This window comes from Phallusia mammillata, chromosome 3 (genome assembly GCF_965637545.1).
Source record: "Phallusia mammillata chromosome 3, kaPhaMamm4.hap1.1, whole genome shotgun sequence".
NCBI classification, from domain to species: Eukaryota; Metazoa; Chordata; class Ascidiacea; order Phlebobranchia; family Ascidiidae; genus Phallusia; species Phallusia mammillata.
The window spans coordinates 31,908,940-31,927,740 of NC_137254.1; the positions used below are offsets into that span (position 1 = coordinate 31,908,940).

At 38.5% G+C, this 18,801-nt stretch overlaps 1 protein-coding gene across 4 annotated transcripts in view; it reads right to left on the reverse strand.

Annotated features, from left to right (window-relative positions):
* Window positions 1-18,801, reverse strand: part of LOC145218493 (ATP-binding cassette sub-family A member 2-like) — a 50,960-nt gene that overhangs the window by 8,925 nt on the left and 23,234 nt on the right. For all 4 annotated transcript variants that reach the window (XM_080085900.1, XM_080085899.1, XM_080085901.1 and 1 more), the window contains exons 20-37: window positions 17,229-17,379; window positions 16,454-16,585; window positions 15,374-15,490; window positions 14,384-14,566; window positions 13,483-13,606; window positions 12,333-12,493; window positions 10,983-11,112; window positions 10,276-10,431; window positions 9,520-9,626; window positions 8,826-8,896; window positions 6,448-6,660; window positions 5,671-6,212; window positions 5,023-5,138; window positions 3,727-4,275; window positions 3,136-3,402; window positions 2,392-2,524; window positions 1,027-1,294; window positions 162-474 (exon numbers count right to left, since the gene is read on the reverse strand). In XM_080085900.1, coding sequence (XP_079942026.1) covers window positions 162-474; window positions 1,027-1,294; window positions 2,392-2,524; window positions 3,136-3,402; window positions 3,727-4,275; window positions 5,023-5,138; window positions 5,671-6,212; window positions 6,448-6,660; window positions 8,826-8,896; window positions 9,520-9,626; window positions 10,276-10,431; window positions 10,983-11,112; window positions 12,333-12,493; window positions 13,483-13,606; window positions 14,384-14,566; window positions 15,374-15,490; window positions 16,454-16,585; window positions 17,229-17,379 — 3,733 coding nt within the window. The remainder of the gene's footprint in view (window positions 1-161; window positions 475-1,026; window positions 1,295-2,391; window positions 2,525-3,135; window positions 3,403-3,726; window positions 4,276-5,022; window positions 5,139-5,670; window positions 6,213-6,447; window positions 6,661-8,825; window positions 8,897-9,519; window positions 9,627-10,275; window positions 10,432-10,982; window positions 11,113-12,332; window positions 12,494-13,482; window positions 13,607-14,383; window positions 14,567-15,373; window positions 15,491-16,453; window positions 16,586-17,228; window positions 17,380-18,801) is intronic.

Here is an 18,801-nt window from a genome sequence, read left to right on the forward strand (position 1 = left end):
TGTCAGTGTTTTATTGAATTAATTTAATTAGCTAGGTAGCCAGTTGCTGAACCTGACCTAATTTCAAACAGCCCTAAAACGCCTTGTTCAAGACCAATTGTCTATCGGGCTCCAATTTCAGGCCCGTTTACGACTCTGTGGTGTGCTATGACGTCACAAACCTGGTTGTAATATTCATTCATAAATTCGTTGTAAGTCAAAGTCATGAGTCCTCTCCCCAAGTTGTAGTTGGGAAAAATAATAAAAATCGACTCCATCTTCTTCCCGAGCGCCACCATGTGTTCGTCGTTACGGAACAGTGACATCATAAAGGTCGTGACGACGGTTGTTATGCCAACGAACAGGTTGAGGACGATCATGCATACGTAAGCGGTGGATGGGACGTCGAAGTAGAAAGACGCGGGATACATCATTGGTGTCATCGACCAACCGTACAACAGGAATAACGCAACAACTGCCATCGCGTTTTCACCCCTGTAATATTGTAAGTAGTCGGTCGTTATTAAGGAGTATTAGTAAATATTATGGCTTAAATTCGAGTACAGTGGTTCTCATTGTATGCTGCAAATATCTTTATTCCCAATAACATTCATCCATATTAAGGTTTGACACGATTACAGTTTGTTGTTTACTCTATTCGACTTGTTTAAATCCGAAATCAATACAGAATTTCAACACGAGTTTGCCATTTACGATTTTTGTTATGTAGTTAGGTTGGTTGGTTGGTTGTTATTAAAAAGATTTCTATAGTGAAGTCGGCTCAGTGTCATACTTTAAATGTAAAAGCATAGAGTCAATAAATGATAAGCTGCAGACAAACTGGAGTGTCATTAGATGGCTACACTAGCCAATGCGGCCGATCTCTCGTCACCAGCTGCACTGATGAGAACTTATAGGTCGAAACAGTGTGCACTGTCTGCAGCTTATCATTTATTGGCTTCATATGCTTTTACATTTAATCCAGTTTATGTAAACTTTTACAATTAAAAATTTACTTCACACAAACTTAATTATCAGATATTTGACCTTGTATAGGCTGGAAGGTCGAATATTTGGAGGATAGCAATGCATACGACAGCAGGGAAGAAATAATTCAACATATCCCAGATATAGTTGGAGAGCCAGTAAGTAACCGGGCCGGTTCCGCTTATAAACTGGAGATGTTTCGCGCGAGACGATTTCTCCGCTACAAGGAACAATAGGAAACTCGCCGGAACAAAGGACATCGCTACTATGATGAAAATCGCTATTATTACGTCAGTTCCGGAAAAGAGGAAGTCAAGGGAGAAAGCTCCTGAAAATAAAAATATTTTGTTGAAATAAAAGATAAATTGTTTGCTAACCTAAGGAGTATATAAGGTAGGTATTAGGGATGCGCCGAGCCGAGCCAGAACCCGAGTACTCGGTACCGAGCATCGCTGTTTTTCATGCTCGGTGCTCGGCCGAGCAGTTGCACAAACTGACCCGAGCATTAAATTTGCATATTCATGCCCTGCTAACATACGAAACCAGTGTTCTAAAGGGTGTCTATGAACAAAAACAAATGATTTTTCAAATGTATTAGATGGTGGAAAAACGTGTACTTCTGAGGTCTGTACAGCTTAATATACCGCTGGTGACGTAAGAGGCCTTGTAGAGCTAAAACGTAGAAAGGGGATTTTTTGTGACGTCATAATACACCGAGCGTGCTCGGCCGAGCACCGAGTATTAACGTGAGATGCTTGGTGCTCGACCAAACAGAACATTTACAATTTTGGCCCATCCCTAGTAGATATGGTGGATTAATTAACAATCTGAAAGCAGCGAACGTAAAGAACTTTTTTATTATATATTGCTGCTTAAAAATGTCGTGAAAGTTGTCGCCAACAATACGAATTGGCAAACCTATTATATTTACCAAAAGCAAGCAATTAATTTTTTGCATTTTAGCCAATTTCGCCGACAAATACATTTCGATTTATTGCGTAACTAAGCGCAAATATCAACCAACTAACAAAGTGGTTCCCAACCGGGGAAGAATTTATCACAAGAGAGGAATTTAAATAAGGGGAGGAATTTACTTTGATTTTTACATGTGGTTTGTAAATAGACACTTCAGCTCTGGGAATATAACCTGGAAAGTTAATAAAAGAGCCAATTTTGAATGATATTTGCATGGGTTAGCATCTACTATGTAATATATTGCGGAAGGAATGAAAAAATGCGTTAAATTGTTAAGTGAGGAATTCGTCGAAAAGGTTGGTAACCACTGCTCTAACACATAAGACTCAATTTAGTGAAAATAAAACTTTCCCTTCAAACCCCAAAAAGTTTTTGAGTGAGAAATCAAAACCGATCAAATATACGCATTAAAAGTTTTATTTTTCATTGCAGAAACAAAATATTTTTCACCTGCTGTTTTATTCATCGGATGGTTGATGGCTGTTATTCCGTAAGTTGCAGGATCTCCTTTCGACTTCGGTAAATTTGCCCGAAATATCGCGTTGTTTAAAACATTCAGATAAATCGGCATCGAGTGGTAACCCTGGCAACAACAATAGAAACAATATTATTTACATGTCACAAACAGGTTGATATTATTTCTATGTCGTAAACATGACACTAACATCATAAGTTTATCAGTAATGTGAACTAGAGATGGTCTAAAACTGCAAATGTTATGTTTGGTCGAACACCGAGCATCTCACGGGCATGAATATGCAAATTTAACGCTCGGGTCAGTTTGTGCAACTGCTTGGCCGAGCACCGAGCATTAAAAACAGTATTGCTCGGTACCGAGTACTGGGGTTCTGGCTCGGCTCAGGCCATCGCTAAATGTTACCACATTTCTGAAGGTGTTTCTTTATTTCATCCAAAAGGGGGCAAAATTAGACAAAACTCTTGTTGAGTGAAGTTTAAGTCTGAGTTTTGTACATTGATCATTAAACCACTCAGATTCAGATTTTCACTTCACTCACTTTATGACTGTACAATATTTTAGCGTTTTTACTGTTTTATTATTTTTATACAAGTTTGAATTGGGAACTGATCTTCAGTCCGTTATTGCAGCAGAACCAAGAAAATGTGTAACATAAGCTTGCGTGTTTTAAATTTGGTCATCAAACCGTTGAGATTCATATCTACAATTCAACCCACCTTATGATTGTAGAATATCTGAGCCGCGTCCCTCACAGCGAGTTTCCTGAGAGGCGACGGCCAGCCCGGGAACGATTCGTTCACATCCGACCGGAACTCGCCGAACGACAGCGCCCCATAGCGGTGAAGACGATAGTCCATCGTCGTGTACATCAAGTACTGGAGGATAGGGTATTTCCCTGTGACGTCAAGTACCCAGTCGCCCGTGACGACCTTGTGACCCGGTTTGACCTCTACGTTCTCACGACACACGTAAGCTTTGTTGTCCTGCGAATATTCGGGTAGAGCTACTAACACAGGAACTCACTAAACACGCCCGGTTTGGGAATTACCGGTAGGTGGAGCAACGGAGCATGGGCGTTTATGATGACAAGGGTAGAGCTACTAACACCATACCTCACGGCAGACCTACATTTAGCTATTTTTCGATGGGTGACGCAAATAGCAGTTTCAAAAATACAATTTAAAACGTTATATCTCTAAAAACTTTCACGGTTAGGGCTATTAGGGTTGGGGTAAGGTATTAGCACTTAAAATTCAATAAAACTAACCCAAAAATTTAGTGAATATGTAAAAATTTTAAAAACGTACCTTCGAGCAGGAACAGATCTCGCCGGGGTTCGAACGCGCAGCCTCAGCACTCGAGTTCACAACCTTCAAGTTGGGGTTTGGAGGCAAAAATTGCGACATGGGGATTCCCCACGTGAAAGATGATTGACAGGCGGGGTCGAAATACTTGGAGATCAGTTTGAGGTCACCACTTGCGGCGCTGTACGCGGTCTGGTTGAGGCTTGTCAGTCGCGAGTTGAAGGAGGAGTTCTGCTTGAGTACACACGTGGCGCCAACACCCGAAGCCAAAAAGAATGTGGACATTAAGTCGCTAGGTGGCGCATCTACTGCATCTCCTCCCTTCATTGGGAAGAGCACGCTTTGGTCCGTGATTGGGATGAAATTTCCTTTCGGCTGTGTGACGTTGCGATATTGCGACGGGGAAAGCACCAGGGGAGGAGGGTCACTCGCGGTCGGCATCGACAATGCAACTGTCATCGCTATTATGACGAACAATGCAGGAAGCATTATTTGGTAGAAAACAGCTTTTCGGTTGCGACGCGCGTAGTGGAAGCGCTTGGTGAGCAAACCCTGGAAAATAAATGGAAAACCGGTTTAAAGCTTGTGAAGTTAGTTTGTTGAACTTTATAGAGCTCTTCTGGCAATTGCATTTTATTCCGACGTTTCGACGTCCTATACAGGTCGCCTTCATCAGGGTAAATAACACTGAATGCGCGTAGTGTACAGTGCACGATAAACAAAGGAAAGACAATTGAGTTCGTAGAAGTTGTTTGGACAAACACTGGAAAACCACCAGTTCGCAAAATCGCGAATATTTTGCGTCACACTTGGAAATCTCTCACTGTGCACTGGTATACAGCGGCACACAGTTTGAGAATCACTGGCCTAAACCGCTCTAACCGCAAAAAATAAATAAAATTGGATTCGTAAAATAAAGTTTTTTCTCCACAGTTTGCGCGGCTTACAACCGAGTGAATACGGCAAACCTATATATTAGAATGGGTTAGCACACAGTTAAGGTCTGGGTGGATCTTGTTTGGTCAACAATTCCTAATGGAATCATTTTGTGTGTGTGTCAATCACAGTACGCCAGGCCCATTGAAGGCGCCATACCGCGAATCAGCCGGTCACCCAAGCAAAATGTAGCCTGTGGAGGGTTTCGAACCCACGACAGGAATCTTTTGTGAAAACATACATAACCATGTTTCAAACCGTATTTAGATCAACAAATCTACTTAAATCGCCCATAGATCCGCCAATTTATTGGGTTGAACCCCACTTCGCCACGTTTTTTATACTCCACAATTTCTACCCCACCTGCATTATCCTTAGATTCCTCACAACTGGAGTCAACTCGTAACTTCCAGCTCCTTCACAATTCTCATTTAGATCGATTAATTCGTCATCTTCGTCTTCAACAGCGCCGCATGAATCTGTGTGAAAACAACAGCAATTCTGATTTCGACGTAGAATTTGTTGACAACTGTGGTGGGAATAATTTGACGCACTAAAAATTTCGCAAGGACTAATAAAGTTGTGAACGCTCCAAGGTGGGCGAAATTATTAAAAGCGACAATTGCAATTAATCATATTTAATGAGGAAATTTTATTAGTTAAGCAGAAAAAAACATGCAGGACTTGGTGAATTTGTTTTTCACACTGTTTATGAATTGTCTTATCCAGACACAAATATGTTTGGTGGAAATGATTCGCACAACAACGAAAATAAAATTGTTTGAAAAATTTGAACGTTAATCTCGATCAAATACAAATTTGCGAGTGAGCTAATTAACAATGATTGTGAAAGTTTCAACAATCGGTGTTATCATTGTCAGAAAATTAAAACTTATAAATGTGGACATTCACAATATTTTCAACGAGACAAAATAGAAACGTATGATTTTGCAGGATTGTATAAAGCTGTAAATTTCAAAAAATAGGTTTGCAAATTGAATAGCAAGTTACCGTTAGGTGGTGCTACTGGGCGATCCACGACGTTTTTGGAGAACGAAGAATTTCCGAACACAACATCCAGTAATTGTTCGTCGTCCACTTCATTATCTTGCCTCACACCGACACCGGAGGCGCTATCGAGCCACTTCAGAGCTTCACTTGCGTCGCCAGCTTCCGTCGGTTCATGAACGAGAGTTTGCGGGTTCGAATCCCGCCCGGTCCTGTCACTGGTGAATTGCAAATCACAAGTTTGCGGGTTCGAATCCCGCCCCGCATCAGCCGAAGTCGCGGGTTTCGGCGTCAAATCGATCATCGCCACGTCGCCGTTGCCATGGTGAAGCTCAACCTCATCGCTCATCGGATCTAACAGAGGGTCGTCGTCGTCGTCGCTCACGTGACTCAGCGGACCAATGAAAGGCGAGCTTGAACTGGATGAGGGCTGGCAGTTGCTGGATGAGGGCTCCGATATGTCATCCAGCGAATATTTCGATGAATTTTTTTTCAACTTTTTTTTGTTGTTTTCTTTTTCGGCGAAACTGTCCTCGCTTTCCCACCTAAAAATTATGAAAAGTTTGTTAAAGGAACAAAAAAATCACAATCAAACTCATGGAAAAAGTAAATTGAAAATGTTATTGCTATAAATATTATATTTTTAAAGACCGGTCCGCGATAAAATTATAGTTTCAAAAACGACCCGCAGTAGAAAAAAGGTTGCCGACTCCTGGTCTAACCTCTAAACGACCTTGCAGTCACTTTACAACCCACTTTGAACACCACAACCGACCCTACCTGGATTTTTCGTCGATTTTTAGGAACACCTCTTCCAAGGTTGTATCGCTCAGCCCGTATCCCGTAACATCCAGTTCACTCATACGAGGCGGGAGTTTTTCGAATAATCGCTGAAAACAACCTTTTCTCGCCGAATCAGAAGAAAGGTTGAATGAGATTTGTGAAGTCGATTGTGACGTAACAACTGCCGAAGGAACGTGCTCTTTTACGAATCTGGAACAAGCGACGAAAATTTAAAAAATGGCGAAACATCTAAATTAGGCTGGAATTATTTATCCACCCTTTTATTGAGAACATATATCAATAAACTAGAAGGGTGGCTTAGCACATATTGCCCTTGCACATACACTATAACCTATTTTAAAACATAAATATATTTCCTATGCTTATTTTGTATTGGGTCCCATATTAGCCATCGTCTTTTATAACTTTAGTCGTTTCTGCAGGCAAAAACTCATGGGTCCCCACACATGTAAAGTTGAAAATAATGCAATTCAAGAGATAACCATGAGAAAGTCGGGTGTTGTAAGGTAAAACACAGTGATCGGCACTGGGCTTAAATAATACTACTATGTAGAATACAAACTATAAAATTAGATTCACCCCAGATATTGTTTGAAGTATGTCCTATTTAACGTTTTAAAAAACTGAGCCATTTTAGGGGGCTAATAGGGCAACTAATTGGGTTCGACACACAAACTAAAAAATATATAAAAACCACAATGACTTAATCAATAGTACTGCAAAATTTCAGCCAAATCCGCCAATGTTTAAAATTTCGACCACTAGAGGTATTTTGAGCAACAACCGTTAATGTTTCTGACGTCATAGGGCTGTTAACAACCCCCTAACTAACGTTCACCAAGCAATCCACAAAGTCATAAAAGAGTAACATACAACTGCTTGCCCTTGTAACACTATTGAGCAACAGAAATCTTTCGTTTGTGGTGCCCAGTACCATACAAATACGTTTTACACTTTAGGGGCTTGTGGGGTAAATGTTAGGACTACAGGGTTGAACGCAACAATCGACACCTATAAATGGCATACTCTACAAGCTATCCTAATTTCAGCCAATTTCTGACACTGTCTAAAAACTCACCCATTTTAGGGGGCTAGCGGGGTAAATACTGGGGTTATCAACAAAAACAAAGTGGGATGCACATCTACATAACTACATCTACCATCTGTGTAAATTTCATCCAAATCCATGAAACATTTGATGGAAAAACGAGACGGACAAACTTTGGGGAGAAAAAAAAATGAAAGAAAAAAAAAGAAAAAAACAAACAAACAATTTGAGTAAAATCAATATGTGTCCCCTTCAGGAAAGGGGACCCAATCGGACCCATAATTAAAGTTCTGTTGGTAGAAATTACATTTTCAACAAACAAAATTTTAGTTTTGGGATATGAACAGTTCTACCCTTCGTCCAAAAGTGGTTTTTGAAAAGTTTGAAAAACCAGAACTTGGCAATTTACTAATTGTAAATTTAAACTTACAAATTTACTGGGAAATTGGACCCAATTTGTTGTCAACAATGTCTAAGAAACAATTTAGAGTCTTAATTATGGTTCTTAACCTTTTTTCCTTGCTGTACCCCTTTCAAATCACCAACCAATTTTCGCACCCCCTTCTGTAATTGCTCAAATAACAAAACCATTGCAATTTATTTTTTTACAATCATCCTCGCATCCCCTAGGAACAGTTCTCGCACCCCTGGTTAAGAACCCCTGATTTGGACGATCAGTCGTAATTGTAATATTTTTTAGCAAATATTAACCGGTTGTTGCACTCAGTATACGCTTCATACATTCACTGTGGGTCTACCGGCCTCATTACTAATCACATTCATATCCCGAACCATGTCCTACTGTTTAGCGCAATATGCCTGGCGTACTATGGTTCCGAAATAAGTGCGCCGTGATTGCTGGTCAGTTGTGAATTTATCTCCATCTTAACGATTGAATATTTAGTTGTAACTGTTCGATGGTGAACTTGACCGGGGAATCGTTTCGACAACTAAGTTTCCGACTCCCACAAAGTCGGGAAAAAACAAATAAATTTGTGGCAATTATTACACGCAGATAATAAATCTAGTATAACTTATAAGCTGTTGCTGCCAGGCATAATATTAACTTTATAGAGCTATTCTGGCAATTGTATTTAGACGTATTTGCGTTTCATTCTTTTTCCCTTTGTTTATCGTGCACTGTACTACGCATACTAAGTGTTATTTACCCTGATAAAGGCGACCTGTATAGGACGTCGAAACGTCGGAATAAAAATACATTTGCTAAAAGAGCTCTAGAAACTTGATAACAAACCCAGGTTTAGAATTGTATCTCGCAGAAATTTGAACCATAACATTTTCTCACTTTGTAACTTTAGTTTCTTGTTCATGATCAGATTTCGATGTGGAAGCTCCGTTTGTTGGTTGCGAAGATTCCTGTTCAAACAAATCAATATAAGTTGTCGTGTGATTGGGGGTAAAATAGAGGTTTGAGCGCCAAATCTACGTTATATCGATCTCTAGCATGTGCAGGGGGTAACCAGTAACTTAATGCGCAAGTCAGAAAAAATATAATACTAGGAAAGTAAACGTATTACTGGTCAACATATTTATATTTAATGGTTCGTACAAAATGTCCTATTTATTTCTGGGGTGGAATTTCACTTTGAACAAGTTGACACTGAATTAAACAATGTCGTCAAAGAAAATTAGGATTAGTGACTGTTTGTAAAAATCCCCTGAGATAATGGAGGGTGGGAGCGGCCAAAGCGCACATGGTTGGTGGTTCGAATCCCACCAGATACTTGGGTTCTAATGCACGTAACAGGTTGGAGCAAACCTTAAAAACATTTTTGACGAAATGCTATGGTGAAGTATCTATGGTTATCCGCTAGGTGTCGCACAAGTTCGTATTTGCGCGCTGGTGTCTGCTTGGTATGTAAGTTTAAATAAAAAAGGGCTCGATCGAACAAATGAAACAATAGTGTTACTTATAGCCACGCTGTTTTGTTAAAACATAATTTTGCTGACTGATGATGAAACAAAAATAATTTCCTCACCTTTCTAATGAGAGTTAGGAGATATCCGTCGCCATAGTTACTCTTGAGAAACAATGAACTTCCCACGCAACGAAGTTGCCCGTTCGAAATTATCGCAATTTGGTCGCCTGAAAAATTTCAAAAAACGTTGAAATCAAAGTGTTGAAAAATTCTATCTTAGCAATAGAAATCACACAAAAATTTATGAACTGATTAGGATTTCTGTTCATCTTTTATTATGTTTCATCCCATGGTTTTGTAGGAACCGAAGATGCAAATTAGGCGAAATATATATATCCCATGTAAATTCATTGACTGACTATGTTACTTTGAAAATATTTTCTGTTCTCTGTTATCAATTTACAAACAGATATTGCTATTCCAGTAGTTTCATCAAATACTTTCCACGGTGTTTATAATTAAACTGGTCGCAGCAAACAAATAAAAGCAGCAAAAATTCAAACAGCCCATGTATAATGAATGGCTATGCTTTACAAAAGTGTTGTGTGGGGAGAAAAATGGCCCCCTTCAATTTATTTACGAACCCCAATATATTTCTGTGACCCAATCTGTGTTTCAGGCTCACCAGGGGTTTAGGGGTCATTAAATGCAAAATTTTGACAGTTTCACAAGCTTTAAGGGATAAAATTTGGGTCGCCACAAAAAGAGGTTGATAATAATCAGTGCATTCCACAAATAACGAACTTGATTGTGACGTAAAAAGGGGGTTGTGACGTAAAAAGGTGATTGTTACGTACAAAGGTGATTGTTACGTACCGAGCATATCAGCTTCGTCCATATGATGTGTTGAGAGTAGTATAGTCCTGCCCTCTTTATACTTTATAATCAAATCCCAGATAGCTCTTCTAGCGTAAGGGTCTACCCCAGCTGTGGGCTCATCCAGTATAACCGTCTGCGATCCTCCGACAAACGCTGGAACAAAAAGGCGGTGTTTAAATTTGTTTGCTAGATCAAGGTCAAGCAAAGGTTGTTTATTTATTCGGACGTTTGCACTGAAAAACGTTAAATGTTTGAAATTGTTGGAAAGTTGTTGAAAATGTTTGAAATAATTTCGTGCATTATTTGTAAGAACTGTATATTAGTGTAAAACCTAATGGCGAAAATATCGGCCCAAATAGACGTAAATGCTTTATTATTAAAATATTTCAGTAAATGTTCATGCCATCATTAGTGATATGCGGGGCCACATCAGTTACACTCCAATAGTAAAGCATGTCGCTTTTTACCTCTGTTTGGGCCGATATATTCGCCATTTAATTTATGAACAGATCCGTATGTAGTGTCGCTTTTCAAACTTAATATTTTGAAATATTTACACCGTGATTAAATATCTGTTTGAAATCTTAGACGTGTTAATGGATTTTAGCATTTCATGAAAAAGTAAAAAAAACACAAAGCAATAGATGTTAAAAGTCGAAACCCTGTTCAAATAAAATCAAACCAAACAATAATTATGTGGTTACCAATAGCAACGGAGAGCTTCCTTTTCATTCCTCCCGACAAAGTTTCAACTTTACATTTTCGTTTCAGTTCAAGTCCAATGTCTTTGAGGAACTGATCCATTTCACTCGCTATCAGTCGAGCGGGAACGCCCTGTGAATATTGTGGGTGAATATGGCGTAAAAAGACGGTCTCCTCATGGGGTTTTACACATTATCTACAAGTTTTTTTTACTAATATATAAGCCATTGCTGTCAGGCATAATATCAAGTTTCTAGAGCTCTTCTGGCAAATGTAATTTTATTCCGACGTTTCGACGTCATATACAGGTCGCCTTCATCAGGGTAAATAACATTGAACGATTGCTGGACTTAACCTAATGCTCGAATCGGTTAATCCGGATCTTCGGCTACTGCGGACAAAACGGGAGGTACAAATGATTTGTAATGTGGCAAAGCTAATATGTTTAGTTTAGGCCTGTCAATCAAACTTTTGGGCTTCTTAAACCGATTCGGGTTTGGGCTCGAATTTCGGGTTATAATGCGTTAGATACAACTAACTGTAAAACACATTGTTGACTTCGAAACGTAGCAGGCTAAACGATTATTAAAATGGATAAGTTAAACGCGTGCAGAATTCGCGTTGAAATAAAGCGTAGCTTGTTTCCAATACAGACAACAAGAGAAACGCTGCAGTTTGCGAAGTTAAGCGACGTACGGGCTTGAAATCTTTTCTGTCTTTACGCGGTTATAAAATTCTGCCTTCCCGCCTATTTTAGCAAGTGGGTGAAAACGAAAGAAACATGGAAACCTATGCTTCAGTATTTTGGCAATAATACCTCTTTCCACAATTTTACATTTACCGAATTAGAGTTGTAACACCGTTCGGAATGGGCTGAGCCGAGCCAGAACCCGAGTACTCGGTGCCGAGCATCGCTGTTTTTAATGCTCGGTGCTCGGCCGAGCAGTTGCACAAACTGACCCGAGCGTTAAAGTAGCATATCCATGCCCTGATAACATACGTAACTGGTGTTTAAAAGGAATTCAAGAACACAAATCACTGTTTTATTAAATGCGTTAGATAGTGTAAAAACGCGTATTTCTGTGACATGTACACCTTAATACACAGCTGTTGACGTAAGGGGCCCGGGAGAGTTACAAAACTAGCGAGGAATTATGAATGTTTGTGATGTCACAATGCATATCGAGCATTAACGTGAGATGCTCGGTGTTCGACCAAACAGAACATTTGCAGTTCTAGCCCATCCTGTCATTTATGTTGCCGAATTAAAGTTGTTTTAAAGAAGAAAAATAAAGATGAACACAACAAACAAATGTATAGCCTCTGTTTATAAAGTTTTACCCAGTTCTCACCTTCAGCCTTGCGTAGAACCACAAATGCTCTTCCACAGTGAGGACGTCGAACAGCACATTATGCTGGGGACACATTCCCAAACTTTTCCTGATTTCAAGCATTTCCGAACGAATGTCGCATCCATAAATATAAGCAGTGCCTGAAGTGGGTGGGATCAAACCTGGATGAGAGGTAGGTTCGGTTACGAATTTGTTTCTTGTATTAATAAGTAAATATTACATCATCAGATTTATAAATATTTTGTTAAAATGGAGAACTTCAACAACATGAGTTTGATAAAAAACTTTTTGAAAAATATGTAATGAATTATTTTTAAATTTGCTAAAATTTCGTACAATTTTATGATGTTTAATCACTTTAGCAAACACCAAACTATCATAATTTCGCACATTAATATACATTGACGATTAACGTACAACATACAATCAGTTTTATGCACATGATCTAACTGCCATCAACATTACGTGCTTGTATTAGTTGCACACAAACCATCATCATACTGTATTTATTTATGCATTAAATAAGATGAACATAAATTCATAACTGAAATCAGCCATAAAGCGTTCATGCAGTCCAGCGATTAGGGCACAATTCTTTTTCTTGATTTTTCTATGTGCTTTACTATAGGGGAATTTTTGGTGACCGGCTGATTCGAGATGACGCCTTTAACGTGCATCACGTGCTGTGACTTATGTATTATGTGACAGTTATGGTGCTAAGGTGTCAACAACATTGGCCTGTAGGAATGAGCCGAGTCGAGTCAGAACCCGAGTACTCGGTACCGAGCATTGGTGTTTTTAATGCTCGGTGCTCGGCCGAGCAGTTGCACAAACTGACCCGAGCGTTAAATTTGCATATTCATGCCCTGCTAACATACGTAACTAGTGTTCTAAAGGGTGTCTATGAACAAAAACGAATTGTTTTTGAAATGCACTGGAGGGTGGAAAACGCGTACTTTGTTCAACTTAATAAAACACCGCCGGTGACGTAAGAGGCCTTGTAGAGCTAAAACGTAGAAACTTTTTGTGACGTGTAAAAGCGTGCTTGGCCGAGCACCGAGCATTGACGTGAGACGCTTGGTGCCCGACCAAACAGAACATTTGCCGTTTTGGCACATCCTTGTTGGGTTGTATATATTTCGTAGCTCACCAGTCAACATGGACATTGTGGTTGTCTTTCCTGCCCCGTTGTGACCCAGAAATGAAGTTATTTGATCCTCGTACAAGTTCAAAGTCAACTTGTTCACTGCTTTCTTCTTGCCTCTCTTGTATTTCTGAAAATTCAACAGATTAGTTTCAATTTTCAGTTACTCTGTTTGGTTGGTAAAAAGCTGACAACTATGCTTGTGTGCATGACATTTTCTTCGAATAGATGTAAATAGTAATGGTTTAAGACAATATAATGTAGTAATACTTAATCAGCCAACACCAAGCTGATCTCATAAAGAGAAAAATATCCCACCAACAGTTTCTTATTGTGAACAATATGTACAGATCTGTTTATAAGTTTAATATATCACTCATATCAGTGATGATGATGGCATGAGCATTTGCCCAAATGTTTGAATAATAAAGCAAGAAGTTTTTTAAGTCTATCTGGGCCGATATTTTCACCATTTTCACCATTATCTAATTCATCATTTATAATGTTTTGTCTCAGATATGTGCAATGGTGACAAATAAGTTATTTTTTGTGGCATTGTTTAGTAGATGAATCTATTTAAACCCCAGGCCACTACATGCATTAAGCTTTGGTTGAATTAGTATTTAAACTTAGATCCATTTACCACAAATGTACTCAACATTTTCAAATAATATTTGTTAAAATAGTAAAAAAAATGTCAAACATCAAATCCACTTCATGTCCTGTTGTTTTATTAAAATTCATAACTGGGATCACCCCTGAAGCGTCCATGCAGACCAGCGATCACGACACACTCATTTACAAATGCTTGGTGACTGGCTGGTTCAGTGTAATACCTTAAATAGGTCTGGCTATAATATTTATTTCAAGACTCCGTTACTTTTTATTCCCATTAAATCTTTCAAACCTTTGTTAATTTTTGAATTTTTACGCCGAGTCGTAGATTTGCTGCTGGAGTTTCGATAAGTGCTTCGTCATCCGTATCCAAGGCAACGTAGTCATCCATGTTGCCACGACGACGCAGCCATCGCCATGGTTTCCACGAGGAACAACAATCGGATTCAGTTCCTCTGTGTCCAAGCCAGTAAGACTGAAATCAACATAAAATTAGAGTCTGGCTCTGCTACTTTAATACAGTGGTTCTCAAACTTTTTTTGTTGCGACGCCTCTTGAAAAGTTTTCTGGACTTGCGACGCACCAGCAGATAAAAGTTAATAAGGAAACTTATTATTTAAGTTGTGTTTATTGATACAATAACAAAAAGCCACGAAACTGAACTATTCTGCGATGCTCTGGAAAATTGAAACGACGCACCAGGGCGTCGCGACGCACAGTTTGAGAACTACTGGTTTAATACATATATTCTGAAACTATTAATATATTATTTTCTCATTTTTCTGTTCTATTGTTTTCTAAAAATGGAATTTATTTGTGTTACATTTCTGTCATTTTAGTTTGATAGTTAAAAATTTTATATTTGCCTTAACCATAAAACATGACATAACTGAACCATAAAGGTGACTTTCCAATGTATTGCCAATTTATGTATTGTACATTTACATTAAGTGGCGCAACACATACACCTTTTGTCAAACTTACAACCAATACATATATATTTGTTCCCTAATTTTAAGCGGGTCCCTACCTTTATCGGGCAAAAACAAACGAAAAATAGAGTGGTACTGTACCTTCATATCAGTGATGCTGACATGACATTTGTCAAAACATTTGATTACTAAAGCATGTCACTTTTTACGTACATTTTGGCCGGTATTTTCATCAGAAAGAAATATTATTTAAAACAGTTTATAACCTGAATCTCATAAGCGGGGAATGTTTACTTGTCTCAAGAATCTTAATGTGCGTGTTAAGTGCAGTAGCAGGACTATGTCATTACCTGGGTGAATAGGAAATACCAGGGACGTGGCAGACCAAATTGTCCAGGTAACACTGCGTCGATGTACCACGTAAGGATTGCATAGAGGAAAATGTCAGCTAGAAGCATGTAGATAGCCTGCAAACAACATTTATAACGTGTAAAGTGGTATTGACTGCTAAACCAGACATTCATAAACTATTAAACACAAAAAAATCAATGTTTCGACGTTAATCATATATCTGTTGATTATAGCAAGGTGGGTTGTCAAACACGAATCTATGTTGAAAATGGGGCATAAAAAAGTTTTCGTGCAAAAATTGAAACTGACTTTTATCAATCAATTTTGGAAAGTTCTGCAAATTTTCACACATACATTCATTTGAGACACAAACTAACCAATGTAGCTACAACAGATAAAGCATGTTTATTAAGACATCAGCAGACCTATTAAAAGTGTGATAACAAATCAGCCAGTCTCCCAAGCATTACTGTATGAGAATGCATTAAGGGTAAAAAAAAAGTTTTTAATAGGTCTGTCACACTACGATGTGTACATGAGCGTCATTGTAGATCTGCTTTGACGGTTTAGAACTGATTCCATATATTAATTTATCTTATTAATATTTACGGAAAACTGCGAAGGACATAGAAATACCACAATCCTTTAAAGCTCTTCTTGCAATTGTATTTTACCCAGATAAAGGCGACCAGTATAAGATGCCAAAACATTGGTTACAATTGCCAGAAGAGCTCTGTAAACTTAATATCATGCATGGCAGCAATAGCTTAAGCCAGGGGTTCTTAACCTGGGATGAACGCACCCTCAAGAATAACTGTTCCTATGAGGTGCAGGGATGCATGTATAAAAATTGAATTACAATGGTTTTGTTATTCGAGCAATTACAGAAGGGGGTGCGAAAATTGGTTGGTGATTTGAAAGGGGTGCAGCAAGGAAAAAAGGTTGAGAACTACTGGCTTATATATAGCAGAATCCTGTTTTGCACAAACAAACATTTGCCTGCCATTAAGCAATGTGTGAGTAACTCAACTCTCCCAGTCATTGTGCACAAAACAAAAATATTTCCGCAACAAACTTACCTGGAACAAACTGAATGTGTCGCCCTCCAGTGGTGTAAGTGCAATATTATCCCACTGAATTCCGTAACCGGACAACTCGTACATCGCAAAATATTTTGCACCGAGTCCGAATGCGGTCGTTGACAGAAATGACTAAACAGAAAAAATTTGAATCAATGAACTTTTTTAATTGGGGTTTGTTTTATGTTTCAATTTAATTTGTAACATTTTTTTATAATTTGCTAAATAAATATTGACAATGTTAATTTAACAAAAACAAACGAAGCATTGAAAATATATTCATACTTATACAATGTTACAGTTTGTGGTTCAATATTCATACTGCAGTTAATACAGTATGATATTTCACATTTTAAAATCTGTGCAAGTTAGGCATTAGTTAAAATGTACAAAAAACTTGGGATCAGAAACACAACATTTTCTAAACTATAGTCGAACATTAAAAACCTCTTTACTGAAGATTTGTAAACAAAGCAAGAGAGAAGTTTATGAATTAATAACGAGAAACAAACAAGCCAATATATTTGTACAGAACATTATGCTTCAACAGGTTTGCAAATGACACAAGTTACTGTTGAAACGTTATGCTCTATACAAATGTATTGGTTTGTTTGTTTTCTTGTAGAATCTTAAACAGGAATTGTATACCTACGATTAAATGATTATTTAAATAACAAAAATATGCGACGATCAACTTACAAGCAAAAATCTTCTCTTTATGACATTGGTTAAAACAAAAAAATACGTATCAAATTGAAACACAATTTTCCCTTACCCCGCATATTTTTGCTGACATCGGTATTTTTTCATGCAGTAGAAATTCTTGGATTGTCATGTAAGCGAACGGGAGGTAAGTGAGGAAATAAATGATCCCGCTGCAAGCCGACGCGACTTTCGCTTTCGAGAAAAACACGCTCAACAAGAAACTGAAAAACAATAAAAGTGATTAATATTCATGCGCTGTGTTCCTGGTTTGTTTATTAAAAATCATCAAATGTTTCATCCTGACGCCATATGACACATAACTGACACAATTTGAGCAGTCAAGAAATTTATGCTTCCAAGGCGGTATTTGCCATAAAGTTTAGGAAAAGGTCCAGGTTTAGTGTTGCAAAAAAACATAAAACAAAATTTGCCGAAGAGCAAAAATATTTTAAAATCATGAAGCCAATAAACGATAAGCTGCAAACAGTGCACATAATTTCGACCTATAAGGTCTCATCAGTGCAGCTGGTGACAAGACATAGGACATATTGGCTGGTAGGGATGGGCCGAGCCGAGCCAGAACCCGAGTACTCGGTACCGAGCATCGCTGTTTTTAATGCTCGGTGCTCGGCCGAGCAGTTGCACAAACTGACCCGAGCGTTAAATTTGCATATTCATGCCCTGCTAATATACGTAACTAGTGTTCTAAAGGGTGTCTATGAACAAAACGAATGATTTTTCAAATGTATTAGATGGTGGAAAAACCTGTATTTTTGAGGCCTGTACAGATTAATACACCGCTGGTGACGTAAGAGGCCTTGTAGAGCTAAAACGTAGAAAGGGGATTTTCGTGACGTCACAATGCACCGAGCGTGCTCGGCCGAGCACCGAGCATTAAAGTGAGATGCTCGGTGCTCGACCAAACAGAACATTGGCAGTTTTGGCACATCCCTATGGCTTGTATAGACATCTAACTGCAATGTGTGTTCAAATGCAAAAACATTTGTTTGACAAAATCACTTGTTTCTAAGCAACTTATTCAATGTTTCTTGGCAAATTACCAAAATAAACATAGAATTTCTCAAGACTTAGTGAGCAGATAAAATATTTAAAACATAATCGATGCTTTGTTTGATTTTGGACAAGAATTTCTGCATCACAACACCCTTGATATTTATTTTCAGCTGAATATTGGTGAAACACTATACATGGATCTGTTCATAAGTTTAATGAGAAACTTAACGGCCCAAATAGACGTAAAAAGCGACATGCTTTTTTGTTCAAACGTTTCGGCAAATGCTCATACCATCATCATTGATATGAAGGGTCAGTTGCACCCGTTTATATCCACTTGAGTCACGTAAAGAAACGAGAAAAAAGTTGCATGTCGCTTTCTATGTGTATTTGGGCCGTTATTTTTATCACCAATCCTAAATATTAAAATCTACAAAACTGTCCTTGTAGGTCGAAATGAAACCTTCAAAACAGTATGTGTACTGTCTGCAGCTTATCATTTGTTGACTTAACGCTTTTACATTTATTCACAGATGCTTTAAACCAGGGGCGGGCAACTTCTCCAGTCGGCGGGCCTGATATGGGAAAATGAAGTACTTGGCGGGCCGGATTCCTGAATCGATACATTA